Source organism: Schistocerca americana, chromosome 9 (genome assembly GCF_021461395.2).
Source record: "Schistocerca americana isolate TAMUIC-IGC-003095 chromosome 9, iqSchAmer2.1, whole genome shotgun sequence".
Taxonomy (NCBI): domain Eukaryota; kingdom Metazoa; phylum Arthropoda; class Insecta; order Orthoptera; family Acrididae; genus Schistocerca; species Schistocerca americana.
Window position 1 is genome coordinate 17,530,092 of NC_060127.1, and position 15,692 is coordinate 17,545,783.

The 15,692-nt window shown below is 42.2% G+C and overlaps 1 protein-coding gene across 2 annotated transcripts in view; it reads right to left on the reverse strand.

Annotated features, from left to right (window-relative positions):
* The window catches only part of LOC124550987 (endoribonuclease Dicer-like), a 315,900-nt gene that overhangs the window by 185,193 nt on the left and 115,015 nt on the right, over positions 1-15,692 (reverse strand). For both annotated transcript variants that reach the window (XM_047125814.1, XM_047125813.1), the window contains one exon: positions 14,950-15,321. In XM_047125814.1, the coding sequence (XP_046981770.1) occupies positions 14,950-15,321 (372 nt within the window). The remainder of the gene's footprint in view (positions 1-14,949; positions 15,322-15,692) is intronic.

Consider the following 15,692-nt stretch of genomic DNA (forward strand, 5'->3'; position numbering starts at 1 on the left):
GGACTTACAATTGGAGGTCATCAGTCCACCAAAACTTAGAACTACTTAACCCTAAGGACATCACACACATCCATGCCCGAGGCAGGATTTGAACCTGCGACCGTAGCAGTTCCAGACTGAAGCACCTAGAACCGCGCAGCCACAGTGGCCGGCTCATTTTGTATTATCGCGAAATAGGGGAGAGAGTGTCACTGAACTGATACAGGTTTTGGTGTGGACATCATTAAAACAAAGGTTTTTTTTGCTGCAGCGGAATCTTCTCACGAAATTCCAATCACCAACTTTTTCCTCCAAATGTGAAAATACCTTGTTGAGACCGACATACATAGGGAGAAATGATCACTGTGATAAAATAAGGGAAATCAGAGCTCGTACGGAAAGATATAGGTGTTCATTCTTTCTGCATGCTATACAAGATTGGAATAATACAGAATTGTGAAGGTGGTTCGATGAACACACTGATTTGCACAGTATCCTTGTAGAAGTAGATATCTCGTACCTATGAAGCCATCTTGATCTCTCGAGAAACAGCATTCATCAAATTAGAGTATGATCGTTTCACATTTGTAAATACGGTCAGTAAAAGTATGGCACCAGTCTGTATACAGCACTGTAACAAAGAATTTTTTTTTTTTTTTTTTTTTTTTTTTTTTTTTTTTTTTTTTTTTTTTTTTTTTTTTTTTTTTTTTTTGCAACTGCATTTTCTTTCCAATCTTACTATCCAAAAGTAATGAAGGGAACAATGCCACACAGTATGATGAACTCCGAACTGACAAATGACACCTGCTGGTGTGCAAACACTACAAAATTTCGACTCTTGTAACATCGTCTTCTAGTAAAGAAGAGTGCATGCACCATAGACTGTTTCATCCACTCATTCTGTGGCTTCGAAAATATTGCTTTGTTTGATACTGGAACTCCTATTTAAAAAATAATAAATAATGAATATTTGTAGAAAATAATACAGATTAACAAATTAATAAATTTTATCTCAAGCTAAAAACTGTTTCTAATGTAATTTTCTTGAAACTGGGACAAAATTCCTATTTTCCTCCTTTTTCAAAAAAAAAAAAAAAAAAAAAAAAAAAAAAAAAAAAAAAAAAAAAAAAAAAACTGCTATGAAACCCATCCACATTTTATTCTCAAGTCTGGATCTAACCTTTTTCGTCTCGTACTTTAACAAAGAAACTGAGTTTTTTTCACACCTAGTAGTGAGAAGAACCTCATGCGCATAATGGGGCAAATGTGATTCTCAAGTCTCCAGTCGTACAATACAAGAACTCGCTTTTGGCTTGTTGGTCTAACCTCACTCTTGCTGAAAGTCACAGTCATCTATATCACTCAATGGTCAATAGTTAGGCTTCATTCCAGTTGCAAGTTGCATAACAGCTTCCGTGGACAACAAAAATTTTATTTTCAGCATTTCATACTAATCAGTGTCTCCAGTATGCTAGAGTTGAGGTAGTCTGCAACTTTTATGTAATTACAGTAAACCATTAGAGGATCCATATTAAGATGAATAAGAAGTTTTATTTATTTATCGATGACAAATTTTCGATGGCTTGTCCATTATTAAATCAACCGTGTACCTAAGTCTTGCATTACAACCAGACTTGTGTGCAATTTACTGGCCGTAAAACATATAAATGTCGAAATATATGATGTAGCATCCACATATGAACATCACTGTGAATTTACATCTTGGCACACAGCAATTTTTGCTTATGGACACAGGGAAAAAAGACAGGAATTTTCAAAATCAGGGAGAAACCTTTTAATTTTTTCAGAAGCTTTTTTTTTTTTGTGCACACCCAATCTAAATTATCAGTTTAAACCATAGGTGATATTTCAAATAGCTTTAGAATATTCGAAGGAAAATCGACGTGTTGTACACGTTCTACCTGTCGGTGATCCTATATGTACACAAAGGTTCCTAACTGTTTGATACCTGTCACAGGAGGTGGAGATCCAAGGAAGCTGATTTGTGCCACTGCATAATAGTTGGAGAGTGAGGAGGGAATTCACTGCTTTGAAGTCAAGCGCAAAGTACCGACCCGCTACTACGGTACAAACAACACACGGCAGGAACAAGTTTTATAGAAGTGCTTTATAGAGGAGATGTTAAATTTTATTCAATATCTGAAATTAAATTACACCTATTGCGACACTTATTGGAACAACAGTTAATCTTTGTTGTAGGCATCACATTCATGGAAACTGCCGACTTGTACCGATAGGTGTCTAACAGAACAACTGGTCGACGGCGACAGGCTGACATAATGTTACGAACGAACAATCTAGCCTGTGGTTTCACCCTGGGCTAATCCACCATCTTATGTCACTAAATCCGAAGGTTGGGGACAAATCCTCGGCCATTTCACCGAGTGGAATGGTAACAGCCCTTGGGAGCAGTGGAATAGACACTTTCGTGACCGTGGGGTGAGGAGAGGTGTGAGGAAGCAGTACTAGCAGCAGCGTCCTTAATACCAATCACCTGCTACGGTAAAAATGATGCACAGGAATAACAAGCTTTTGTGAATGCGTATATATAGCAACATTCACATTACACGCGGTGCTTATATTTAGTAATGAAATTAAATTGAGATAGTTACGACACAATTATTCAAACAGGAGGAGATAAATGCCACTTTAATCATTTATGATCATGTCTCATTTTGTGGCGTTAACACAGTTATCAGTATTAACTAACTATTAACCGTACTAATGTACTCGCCTGTTCCTCATTTTCTTCTGTTCGCAGCACTACACAAAGTTTCTAATAATTTTTCTCGCTTCACCTATCATAGATAGAGTTGTAGATATGGGTGGATCGGGAGTTTTCCAATCAAACACCTGCACAGATCAACTTCAAACAAGGGACTGTTACTGCGTGACGGTTACTTGATGCAATGCCACACACGGTTGGATTGCGCTGCTCGGTTGTAGTTCCAAGCAGCATTAGGTGCAGGGACTAAGGCACCAAGAAAATGGCCTTCAGTCAAACGCATTCTTGTATTCGGCAGACCTTTCACTTCGAAGCAGGTGAACATACGTAGAAAACCGATTAATGGCATCAACAATGGAATCTTAACTGCACAGTCCTTCAAATAAAAGAATGTTCACTTGGTTATTACAGTTGGCAACCCTATACAATCAACAGCAGATGGAAAAATAATAAATGGAACAAAACTGAAGCACTGTTTCACATAAGTTTGTGGCAGCTGTTTATTTAAATCAGTTTTTTCGCTTTGAGGATGTTGAACCCTCAGAAATGTTGAAACAGGGTTGCCACAAGATTCCCCAAGTGAAATTCCCTGATATTTCCCCGATTTCCAGACAAGTTTTAGCATTTTCCCCTGACAAATTTTGAGGTCTCAAGGGTAAGTTAAGATGTAAGTTGACAATCTGTGTTTGCAGTTATGGTACAAGAAACAGTACTGCAAACAAGGAAATATCTAAAAGAAACTTGCAAGCATATGGTGTTTCCTGATGTGAGCAAAAATCTTAAGTACTTACATCAACGTCTTCTGTAACGAACTGTTTTTAGATGGAAAAAAACAAGCAAAATGGTATGTGTGTTTCATTAAGACCACTAATGTTATTTTGTTTCGATTAAACGAAACCCATTTGGTAACAAAAGTATGCATTTTCTAGGAGTCGCAAGACGGCTATAAAATACCTTCACTGACTTCAGAAATAACCTCAGAAAAAAGTAGGCCTCTTGAATGAAGTGTATAAGACAGGGAAGAACTGTGTAAACCAACACTGTAGGTGACTGCCAACGAAATGTCGGTTCTATTATGTTTGTTATTGACAGTTGTTACCCACTGTGTGACATCTATTATTTTGCAGGTACTGCACGGTTCTTCTTTCAAGAAATATATGAGTACACAGCGTACAAACTGTCAGTGACTTGACAATTTTCTTATTCTTATCGTCCATATCTTCTAAGATATACACTACTTCTGAAGTGCCAAAATGTACTAGAACAAATAAAATGTGTATAAAGCAGCATACTTGCGGTGAGACAGTTGCAGTTCCTGAAATCCTTTGCCCGTGGCCTCTGGTCTGCCGAGGAGCACCGCAGTCCTGGGTCGATGGGTAAACCACGAAAATCCACCGCATTACGCCACACACAGACAGACGTGGCCTGCGGTGGATCAGTGAGACTACATCCGACGGGCAGGGCCTGCACATTAGTGGGAAGTGATGGGCTTCGGATCGGAGGGCCTGATCTGTTAGAGATACCTGCAGAAATCGCCTGTGGTTTTGGCCCATCGCAGAAATCCACTCGTGTAGCCAAGTATTCACATGTCACAAACACCGTGTCGATAAAATTAGACCGCGGTGATCGACCCGTGCAACAGATAACTTACGCAAATATTCAGAGAAGCAATGGTAATGAGGACAGGCAGCAACTCACCGCAGACAGGCATGTAGAGAAGACAATCACTCTTTCTCAATGAAATTTTCGGCCATAGCCCTTGTCAGAAAATGAGAGCACACACACATTCACACAATCGCTCAGTCACGACTCGAGCACCCACGACCGCCATGTCTCCGGCCAGATCTGAACAAATCACTCCTCACGCCTCCCCGCCTCTCGTTGGCAGCTGCTAGGCTAGCAGTGACAGGAGGTGGCAGCACTGAATGCAAGCTGAGGGGAGTGACAGGAAGCAGAGAAGCAGCAGTAATGCGAGAGTAGGGAAGCGGTACACGTACTCAGCTGCACACAGCCAGCGACGATGCACGACACCTCAGTAAAAAAATCGTTTCATCTACCGAGAGAAAAACGATATTTTTCCAGTGTTTTTAATTTCCACGGTTTCCCCGATGTGTTTGAAATTCCCTGATATTTCCTTATTTCCAGAACCTGTGGCAACCCTGCGAAATCGCATATAGGCACAACATAGTATCAAGAGTCTTACAAGCTTTTATTTCCATGAGCTGCTCCTGATTTGAAAAACAGTGCAGATGCTACTATATTTGTAGTTGGTGCAAGAAATTGATCAATGTTTCCAGCTTGGAGAAAAGTGCTTCGGATAGTCATGCTGAGACCATAAAACGCAAGAGTTTCAGTGCAGATTTGCAAGAGTCGCTGCCACTAGAGGCATTCACGCAACATTCAATATCTTCAACAACAAATTTATACACAATCAATCATACATCACTACAAGTTATTTTTATTAATAACTTTTACATAATTTATAATTTTTAAATCATCTATTTTTAGTATGCCTATAAGTTTGGATTATCACAAACAAATTTATTATTAAATGTAAAACCTGTAAAATACATTATTTTACAATAATTAACACACAACCAACTTATATTGATTTTTGTTATTAACAAAATTAGGAATAGGATGGATTGCTACTCACCATAAAAAATGACCCATTGAGTTGCAGACAGGAACATCAAAAAGACTCTTACACATTTAGGTATTGGCCAAAGCTTTCCTCAGTAAAGAAAACACACTTTCACTCAGGCAAGCACACCTCATGCACACTCAGCCGACACCACCAGCAACTCCAACTGATACATGTTTAACAGTCTTTTCATTGTACCTGTTTGCAACTCAACAGATCGTCTTTACACTGAGCAGCAATCTATCCTATTCCTAATATTGTTGTTATTCCAGCCTGTAGTTTCCATTGTTTGATCTTTCTTTTCAGTCATTCCTCTGGAGGCAGACAGTAGTCTTCAATGGTTTAAAAAGGTTCGCAGGAGAGCTTCTGTAAAGTTTGGAAGGTAGGAGACGAGATACTGGCAGAAGTAAAGCTGTGAGCACCGGGTGTGAGTCGTGCTTTGGTAGCTCAGATGGTAGAGCACTTGCCCGCGAAAGGCGAAGGTCCCGAGTTCGAGTCTCGGTCGGGCACACAGTTTTAATCTGCCAGGAAGTTTCATATCAGCGCACACTCCGCTGCAGAGTGAAAATCTCATTTTGGATTCAATGGTTTAGTTTAGGGATGAACCAGAAACGCCCCCCACCCTCAATTGTTTATAGAATTGAATACTTCAAATGTCTAGTAAAGAAGTAATAAATTAAAATGCCATGCTTGAAGCTTAAGTATTAAGGAAACATTCCACGTGGGAAAAATTATATATAAAAACAAAGATGAGGTGACTTACCGAACAAAAGCGCTGGCAGGTCGATAGACACACAAACAAACACAAACATACACACAAAATTCAAGCTTTCGCAACAAACTGTTGCCTCATCAGGAAAGAGGGAAGGAGAGGGGAAGACGAAAGGAAGTGGGTTTTACGGGAGAGGGTAAGGAGTCATTCCAATCCCGGGAGCGGAAAGACTTACCTTAGGGGGAAAAAAGGACAGGTATACACTCGCACACACGCACATATCCATCCACACATACAGACACAAGCAGACATATTTAAATACAAAGAGTTTGGGCAGAGATGTCAGTCGAGGCAGAAGTGTAGAGGCAAAGAAGTTGTTGAAAGACAGGTGAGGTATGAGTGGCGGCAACATGAAATTAGCGGAGATTGAGGCCTGGCGGATGACGAGAAGAGCGGATATACTGAAGGGCAAGTTCCCATCTCCGGAGTTCGGATAGGTTGGTGTTGGTGGGAAGTATCCAGATAACCCGGACGGTGTAACACTGTGCCAAGATGTGCTGGCTGTGCACCAAGGCATGTTTAGCCACAGGGTGATCCTCATTACCAACAAACACTGTCTGCCTGTGTCCATTCATGCGAATGGACAGTTTGTTGCTGGTCATTCCCACATAGAATGCATCACAGTGTAGGCAGGTCAGTTGGTAAATCACGTGGGTGCTTTCACACGTGGCTCTGCCTCTGATCGTGTACACCTTCCGGGTTACAGGACTGGAGTAGGTGGTGGTGGGAGGGTGCATGGGACAGGTTTTGCATCGGGGGTGGTTACAAGGATAGGAGCCAGAGGGTAGGGAAGGTGGTTTGGGGATTTCATAGGGATGAACTAAGAGGTTACGAAGGTTAGGTGGACGGCGGAAAGACACTCTTGGTGGAGTGGGGAGGATTTCATGAAGGATGGATCTCATTTCAGGGCAGGATTTGAGGAAGTCGTATCCCTGCTGGAGAGCCACATTCAGAGTCTGGTCCAGTCCCGGAAAGTATCCTGTCACAAGTGGGGCACTTTTGTGGTTCTTCTGTGGGGGATTCTGGGTTGGGGGGGACGAGGAAGTGGCTCTGGTTATTTGCTTCTGTACCAGGTCGGGAGGGTAGTTGCGGGATGCGAAAGCTGTTTTCAGGTTGTTGGTGTAATGATTCAGGGATTCCGGACTGGAGCAGATTCGTTTGCCACGAAGACCTAGGCTGTAGGGAAGGGACCGTTTGATGTGGAATGGGTGGCAGCTGTCATAATGGAGGTACTGTTGCTTGTTGGTGGGTTTGATGTGGACGGACGTGTGAAGTTGGCCATTGGACAGGTGGAGGTCAACGTCAAGGAAAGTGGCATGGGATTTGGAGTAGGACCAGGTGAAACTGATGGAACCAAAGGAGTTGAGGTTGGAGAGGAAATTCTGGAGTTCTTCTTCACTGTGAGTCCAGATCATGAAGATGTCATCAATAAATCTGTACCAAACTTTGGGTTGGCAGACTTGGGTAACCAAGAAGGCTTCCTCTAAGCAACCCATGAATAGGTTGGCGTACGAGGGAGCCATCCTGGTGCCCATGGCTGTTCCCTTTAATTGTTGGTATGTCTGGCCCTCAAAAGTGAAGAAGTTGTGGGTCAGAACGACCTTAGCCAGCTTCATTCTGACCCACAACTTCTTCACTTTTGAGGGCCAGACATACCAACAATTAAAGGGAACAGCCATGGGCACCAGGATGGCTCCCTCGTACGCCAACCTATTCATGGGTTGCTTAGAGGAAGCCTTCTTGGTTACCCAAGTCTGCCAACCCAAAGTTTGGTACAGATTTATTGATGACATCTTCATGATCTGGACTCACAGTGAAGAAGAACTCCAGAATTTCCTCTCCAACCTCAACTCCTTTGGTTCCATCAGTTTCACCTGGTCCTACTCCAAATCCCATGCCACTTTCCTTGACGTTGACCTCCACCTGTCCAATGGCCAACTTCACACGTCCGTCCACATCAAACCCACCAACAAGCAACAGTACCTCCATTATGACAGCTGCCACCCATTCCACATCAAACGGTCCCTTCCCTACAGCCTAGGTCTTCGTGGCAAACGAATCTGCTCCAGTCCGGAATCCCTGAATCATTACACCAACAACCTGAAAACAGCTTTCGCATCCCGCAACTACCCTCCCGACCTGGTACAGAAGCAAATAACCAGAGCCACTTCCTCGTCCCCCCCAACCCAGAATCCCCCACAGAAGAACCACAAAAGTGCCCCACTTGTGACAGGATACTTTCCGGGACTGGACCAGACTCTGAATGTGGCTCTCCAGCAGGGATACGACTTCCTCAAATCCTGCCCTGAAATGAGATCCATCCTTCATGAAATCCTCCCCACTCCACCAAGAGTGTCTTTCCGCCGTCCACCTAACCTTCGTAACCTCTTAGTTCATCCCTATGAAATCCCCAAACCACCTTCCCTACCCTCTGGCTCCTATCCTTGTAACCGCCCCCGATGCAAAACCTGTCCCATGCACCCTCCCACCACCACCTACTCCAGTCCTGTAACCCGGAAGGTGTACACGATCAGAGGCAGAGCCACGTGTGAAAGCACCCACGTGATTTACCAACTGACCTGCCTACACTGTGATGCATTCTATGTGGGAATGACCAGCAACAAACTGTCCATTCGCATGAATGGACACAGGCAGACAGTGTTTGTTGGTAATGAGGATCGCCCTGTGGCTAAACATGCCTTGGTGCACAGCCAGCACATCTTGGCACAGTGTTACACCGTCCGGGTTATCTGGATACTTCCCACCAACACCAACCTATCCGAACTCCGGAGATGGGAACTTGCCCTTCAGTATATCCTCTCTTCTCGTCATCCGCCAGGCCTCAATCTCCGCTAATTTCATGTTGCCGCCACTCATACCTCACCTGTCTTTCAACAACTTCTTTGCCTCTACACTTCTGCCTCGACTGACATCTCTGCCCAAACTCTTTGTATTTAAATATGTCTGCTTGTGTCTGTATGTGTGGATGGATATGTGCGTGTGTGCGAGTGTATACCTGTCCTTTTTTCCCCCTAAGGTAAGTCTTTCCGCTCCCGGGATTGGAATGACTCCTTACCCTCTCCCGTAAAACCCACTTCCTTTCGTCTTCCCCTCTCCTTCCCTCTTTCCTGATGAGGCAACAGTTTGTTGCGAAAGCTTGAATTTTGTGTGTATGTTTGTGTTTGTTTGTGTGTCTATCGACCTGCCAGCGCTTTTGTTCGGTAAGTCACCTCATCTTTGTTTTTATATATATATATATATATATATATATATATATATATATATATATATATATATATATATATATATGTCTGCTTGTGTCTGTATGTGTGGATGGATATGTGCGTGTGTGCGAGTGTATACCTGTCCTTTTTTCCCCCTAAGGTAAGTCTTTCCGCTCCCGGGATTGGAATGACTCCTTACCCTCTCCCTTAAAACCCACTTCCTTTCGTCTTCCCCTCTCCTTCCCTCTTTCCTGATGAGGCAACAGTTTGTTGCGAAAGCTTGAATTTTGTGTGTATGTTTGTGTTTGTGTTTGTTTGTGTGTCTATCGACCTGCCAGCGCTTTTGTTCGGTAAGTCACCTCATATTTGTTTTTATATATAATTTTTCCCACGTGGAATGTTTCCTTCCATTATATATATATATATATATAGCAAACATTCAGTATCCAATAAACTGTTTCTTTTTCATTATTTTGTTGGGCTACAAGTAAGAAAAAGTTTAGAAAAGGTTTGAAATAACGTATAAAGTTAGTTGAAAGTCGCTAAGTGGTCTCGTTCTCAAAGACTGGATGAATACAGTCTGGGTAGTTTGTGTTCTGTGAGTTAAGGTGCCTCAACACATGTGCACAATTTCTAACTTTACTGCTTGATTTATTCTATTAATCCTTTAATGTAAGATTACACCTGTTAATGGGTTGATTGCAGTAGCACTTTAAATTTTTAAATTCTGGTAATAATTATATGGAATTGCAATAACTGTTAGAGGAGGCCCTCTGGAGATTATAAAATTTCTGAGTGCTGTTTTAAGTACAAAATGCCAAAATGGTCACATAATCGTTGGCAGGAATGCAATCTTGCAGAGTAAGCACGGGGCTTACGGAATACCACAATACGAGTGCCCAAATCACTACTGAACCCCAGCCTGTTTCACTCTTGTGACATACACTCAGCTGGAAGTTGGAAACAGTTCGACACTAGATTCATCTGACCAAATGACATTCTTCCACTGTTCCATAGCCAAGGTTTTATAGCTCTGGCACCACGTTTTCCTGTTACAGGAATTTGCATCACTGATGAGTAGTTTTGGAATTCCAGCTCACCCCACAAATGGTGCTCCCTTCGTATTGTTTTGGTGCTGACAGCTGACAGGGTTCGAAAGTACAAAATTCAGTAGTGCAGTGACCTTTGCAGCTCTCATCCTACCGTATTTACTCGAATCTAAGCTGCACCTGAAAAATGAGACTCGAAATAAAGGAAAAAAAAAATTCCCGAATCTAAGCTGCACCTGAAATTTGAGACTCGAAATTCAAGGGGAAAGAAAAGTTTTAGGCCGCACCTCCAAATCGAAACAAAGTTGGTCCATTGTAATATGGGACACAATTTAGGTCGAATGAGTGACGATACAGCTACAGTAGTTTGGTTCGAGTCGTAAGCTTAGCAGTTAAGCTTTACCAGGTAGCCATTGCTACATGTCAGGCACTCCGTCCGTGTTTATATCGGTACCCTTCCTTTTTCATGTGCTTCGTTTGGTTTGAATCGATTGCTTATTTTGCTTTGACCTGATAAGTGCCGTTTTCTTTGTTACAGGTATTTACGTCCCTCTAAGCTGAAAATGTATTACTGTACTGTGTCATACATTGTTTGTCACATTCTGATAGTGCGTCTTTACGGCCTGTCACCACTCGCAGCATGGCTTGCTTTTGTGCGCGCTACCACAGTTTTTTTTTTTTTTTTTTTTTTTTTAAAAAAGGAGGAATCGTCTCATTAGTGAAACAATGGCAAGAGACTGCTACTTGTTGTTACTTACACTGCTGCTTTCTTTGATAATGATCAACAAGAACCAAATAATAGACTGTGTACGATAGAACATGTTCTGAACGAGAGCTAGGCGAAATTTTTTCTCCGTTTGAAAATCTTTGCGGCCGCTTCTTTAGTACATCAAATTCTGCACAGAAGTTAGAGTCGCCTTAGATTTAAAAATCTAGTCAGTTGCCGTGCTTCATTTCTGACTGTATCATTATTAGGCATAAGAATAATTCGAATATAAACATGACACGAAATGTATATTCGTCCGCGTTTGCTGTTGTCTCACTCTGGTTTTGTAGTTTATTAGGCAGACAGGATTTAAATGAGATAGCAGCAAACACGAAAGAATACATGGCAAAATGTTTATATTCGCATTATTCTTATGGTGAAGAGAATACTGCATGTGATTCACATTTCATCAGGTTCCTATTAGCAACCATCTCTTTTCATAGGTAGGAAAAAATTCAGAACGTGGAGTTGGCCATATTGACAAACATCCCAAACAGTCTTGCTAGTCGGATTTGTGTAGTACATTGAAATCCTGCTACATTCGAAGATGAACAATACGGAATTTTTGTTGGATAATGTATGAAAACGCAGTGGTCGAAACTCGGGGCGGAGAAAAAAAGCTTGTCTTCCACCCTTTTTTTTAAATTTATTTACTGACGCAGAGGGTTTGGCGCCAGTATTTATCCTTGCGCCTACAAAGCATGCCTGTGTAGCGCTATATATATTCGATGGCAGAAGTTAGTTGTGGCGGCACCTACCAACATTTTTCAGAACTTCCGCTTGCTTTGCACTCAATTCTAAGCCGCAGGCAGTTTTTTGGATCACAAAAACCGGAAAAAAAGTGCGGCTTAGATTCGAGTAAATACGGTATTTTTTTTTCTTTTTTTTTGTTAAAGTCCTCTTCAATGACCCTCTGTCACAATCCTTCAACACACACTTTTGGTTATGTTGTGACTCAGTGAGTGATGTTCTTCACTTCCCCTGCATGCCGTGTAATCTTCAACATGATGCCTCTTGAAAACAACGAACATTTTGGCTACCTTTCTCAAGGAAGCAACCACCACAGAAACACAAACATTTTGCCTACATTGAAATTCACTTACCTCCGACATAATTAAAACACAACTACGCAGAACACTGATTTGACCGTGACAGAGACATTCAACTTACTAAGGACATTACATAGGTGACGTTCATGGTCAAATAAAACAGTGCAACCTACATGTTTTTATGTTCAAGCAGGCATTTCTCACAGTGCTTCCATATTTTGGTCCAATCCCTGTATTTGCGTGTGCAAGAAGTACGGCATATATATGCCTAATACAAATGCAATATGTTAGGTTCACGTACAGTCCCAAAAAGAGTGAGATATCATACTCCACACCCTTTGATGAAATTTTAAGATAGAGCACAATATCAATATTACGAAAAAGGAAAGTTGCCACTCACCAAATAGCGAAGATGCTGAGTCTCAGATAGGTACAACAAAAAGACTGTCACAATTAAAGCTTTCGGCCCGTAAGGCCTTCGTCTGCAGGCAACTGTGGCCACAGTTACAGTTGCCTGAGACTGCAGTCGCGCACGCGCGCGCGGGTGTGCGCGCGCGCGCGCGGGTGTGCGCGCGCGTGTGTGTGTGTGTGTGTGTGTGTGTGTGTGTGTGTGTGTGTGTGTGTGTGTGTGAGAGAGAGAGAGAGAGAGAGAGAGAGAATTTGTGCCAGCCTTTTTGTTGTGCCTATCTGCTACTGTGTGTGTGTGTGTGTGTGTGTGTGTGAGAGAGAGAGAGAGAGAGAGAGAGAGAATTTGTGACAGTCTTTTTGTTGTGCCTATCTGCGACTCTCTGTGTGCCTGTGTGTGTGTGTGTGTGTGAGAGAGAGAGAGAGAGAGAGAGAGAGAGAGAATTTGTGACAGTCTTTTTGTTGTGCCTATCTGCGACTCTCTGTGTGCCTGTGTGTGTGTGTGTGTGTGTGTGTGTGTGTGTGTGTGAGAGAGAGAGAGAGAGAGAGAGAGAGAGAGAGAGAGAGAGAATTTGTGACAGTCTTTTTGTTGTGCCTATCTGCGACTCTGTGTGCCTGTGTGTGTGTGTGTGTGTGTGTGTGTGTGTGTGTGTGAGAGAGAGAGAGAGAGAGAGAGAGAGAGAGAGAGAGAGAGGGAGAGGGAGAGGGGGGGGGGGGAGAGAGAGAGAGAGAGAGAGAGAGAGAGAGAGAGAGAGAGAGCGCCTTTTTGTTGCGCCCATCTGCGACTCAGCTTCTCCAGTACATGGTGAGTGGCAACTTTCCTTTTCATAATAGAGTACTATATCTCATTATATAATGATATGATGATAAGGTTAAACTTGCCCACTAAAGATATGCAATAGTTAGGCAACACATCCCCACTACACTCTGAGAGGATCGATCTCCTAGGTGATGACCGTTTTTGGTAAATTCTAACTGTTGTTTTCTATAAACTGGATAGTGTCACATTGTTTTGCCGAGAACAGTGTTCTCTGTGGAATGTGTCTCGAGTTTTAAATTCATTTACAAATGTCTTTATGATAGTAGTGTTATTCAAATGCTTGACAAGTGTGGAGCACTGTTCTCATTCAAGTTTAGAATGCCAGCATTTATATATGACACACATTTACATATCAACACAACGATGTACATTTTACACAACACACACTGTACATATCCACACACAGTGACTATGTAAAATATGGGGATATGGTAACACACAATGCAAATCACATGGTACATTCATGTATGTGGTACGGACCGGTTACACAAATTTGTAAGCATGTGACATCATATGATGTGTAACAACAATATGGAAAGGATAGACTGCTACTCACCACATACAGCAGGCACTGAATCGCAGGCAGGTGCAATGAAAAATAATCCTAGAAATATTTCAGATTTCAAAGACATTTTTCAGAAGTTGAAACCCCCCCCCACAAACACACACACACACAAAAGAGCACCTCCCACGCACATGGCCAGTCTCCGCGCCATGAGTGTACGAGTTGTTCTTGCGCAAATACGTGTAAGTTTTTTACTTCTGGAGAATGACTTTGTCCAGAAGCTGAAATATTACCAGCATTATTTTTCACTGTGCCTGTCTGCGACTCAATGGCTCCTTTATGCAGTGAGCAGCAACCTATCCTATGAAGTATGTGATATATGTTATACACTGGCTTCACAGAAACAACTTGAAAAATGCACATCATCTCAATCAACTAATACCGTGAAATAAAAAGACTGATAATAATGCACCCTGGGTGGAAGACTGAATTTCTTTTATGAAATAGCAACATTTGGCCAGCTGAAGATGATGATGATGATGATTATTAGTGTTTTAGGGCGCACAACAGCGAGGTTATCAGCGCCCGTTCCCAAAAGTTCAATTCAGAGCCGAATTGTGAGAGAATGGGTATTGTTCAAATTGCAAGATTGGACACAGCACATCAAAACAGGGAGATAAAACTAAAAATAAAATAGCAGTACAAACAGGTAAAAATAATTAACGGTGGCTGAGTGACCACTTACAAATAATGGGTGACCAAACCACTGGACAGCACATTAAGACTTCAATCCCATTGGCAAAATGCTACCAAAATGTGTCATCCAACTTATTTAGTGAAATTAATATAAAAAAAGAAAAGTGAGAAAATTTTTTAAATCTAAAATAAAGTTAACAAAACATCCCTTATGGGTGCCATGAACTACAGCAACTGCATTTACTAAATAAACCATAAAACACGATTAAACGATTCAATGTCGTCAGCACTCACCCGACACAGTGGAGAGTCGTTACCATCGTCTCCAGCAACACTGAGATAGTACTATTCTCTGCGTGCTGTTGCCATCGGATCAGCTCCACCTTGTGCAACAGTGTGGCCAGGTAACCGCCATACACACCAACCTCACCGAGCTGGTACCTGACGTCACCCAACACATTCCTCAACTTCTTGTTGATTTTCTTTTTGTCAATCATCAAGTGCGAGTGATCAGGTCCGTCAATCTCTAAAGTTGAGTCCTCCGTGAAGTCCACCGAAAGGATGAAGTCTTCACAGTCTTCCAGCATACGTCTGGCTCTCTGCAGGGCTTCTGCTTCCTCTGATTTATCGTAATTCATTAACATTTCTTCCGGGTTGGTTGAGAAACTGGCAGAAAAAAAGGTAACGTGTCACTTTCAAAATTTTGTTCACCACTAATGACGAAAAATACTTAAGTACCTTAAAGACTTGGATAGTCACTATCCACCATACAGTGAAGACACTGAGTCGCAGATAGGCACAGCAAAAAGACTGTTAAAGCAGTAAGCTTTCGGCAAAAAGGTCTTCATCGGAATTAGACAAAACACACACACACACACACACACACACACACACACACACACACACACACACACACACACACAGACGACCAAGAGGCTAAACTGTGAGTAGCAGTGCTTGATTGGCGAAGTAATCTGGGTAGTGGGGGTAACGAGAAGGCTGGGGCAGGGAGGGGTTGGGATAGCAGTGTAAGGCTG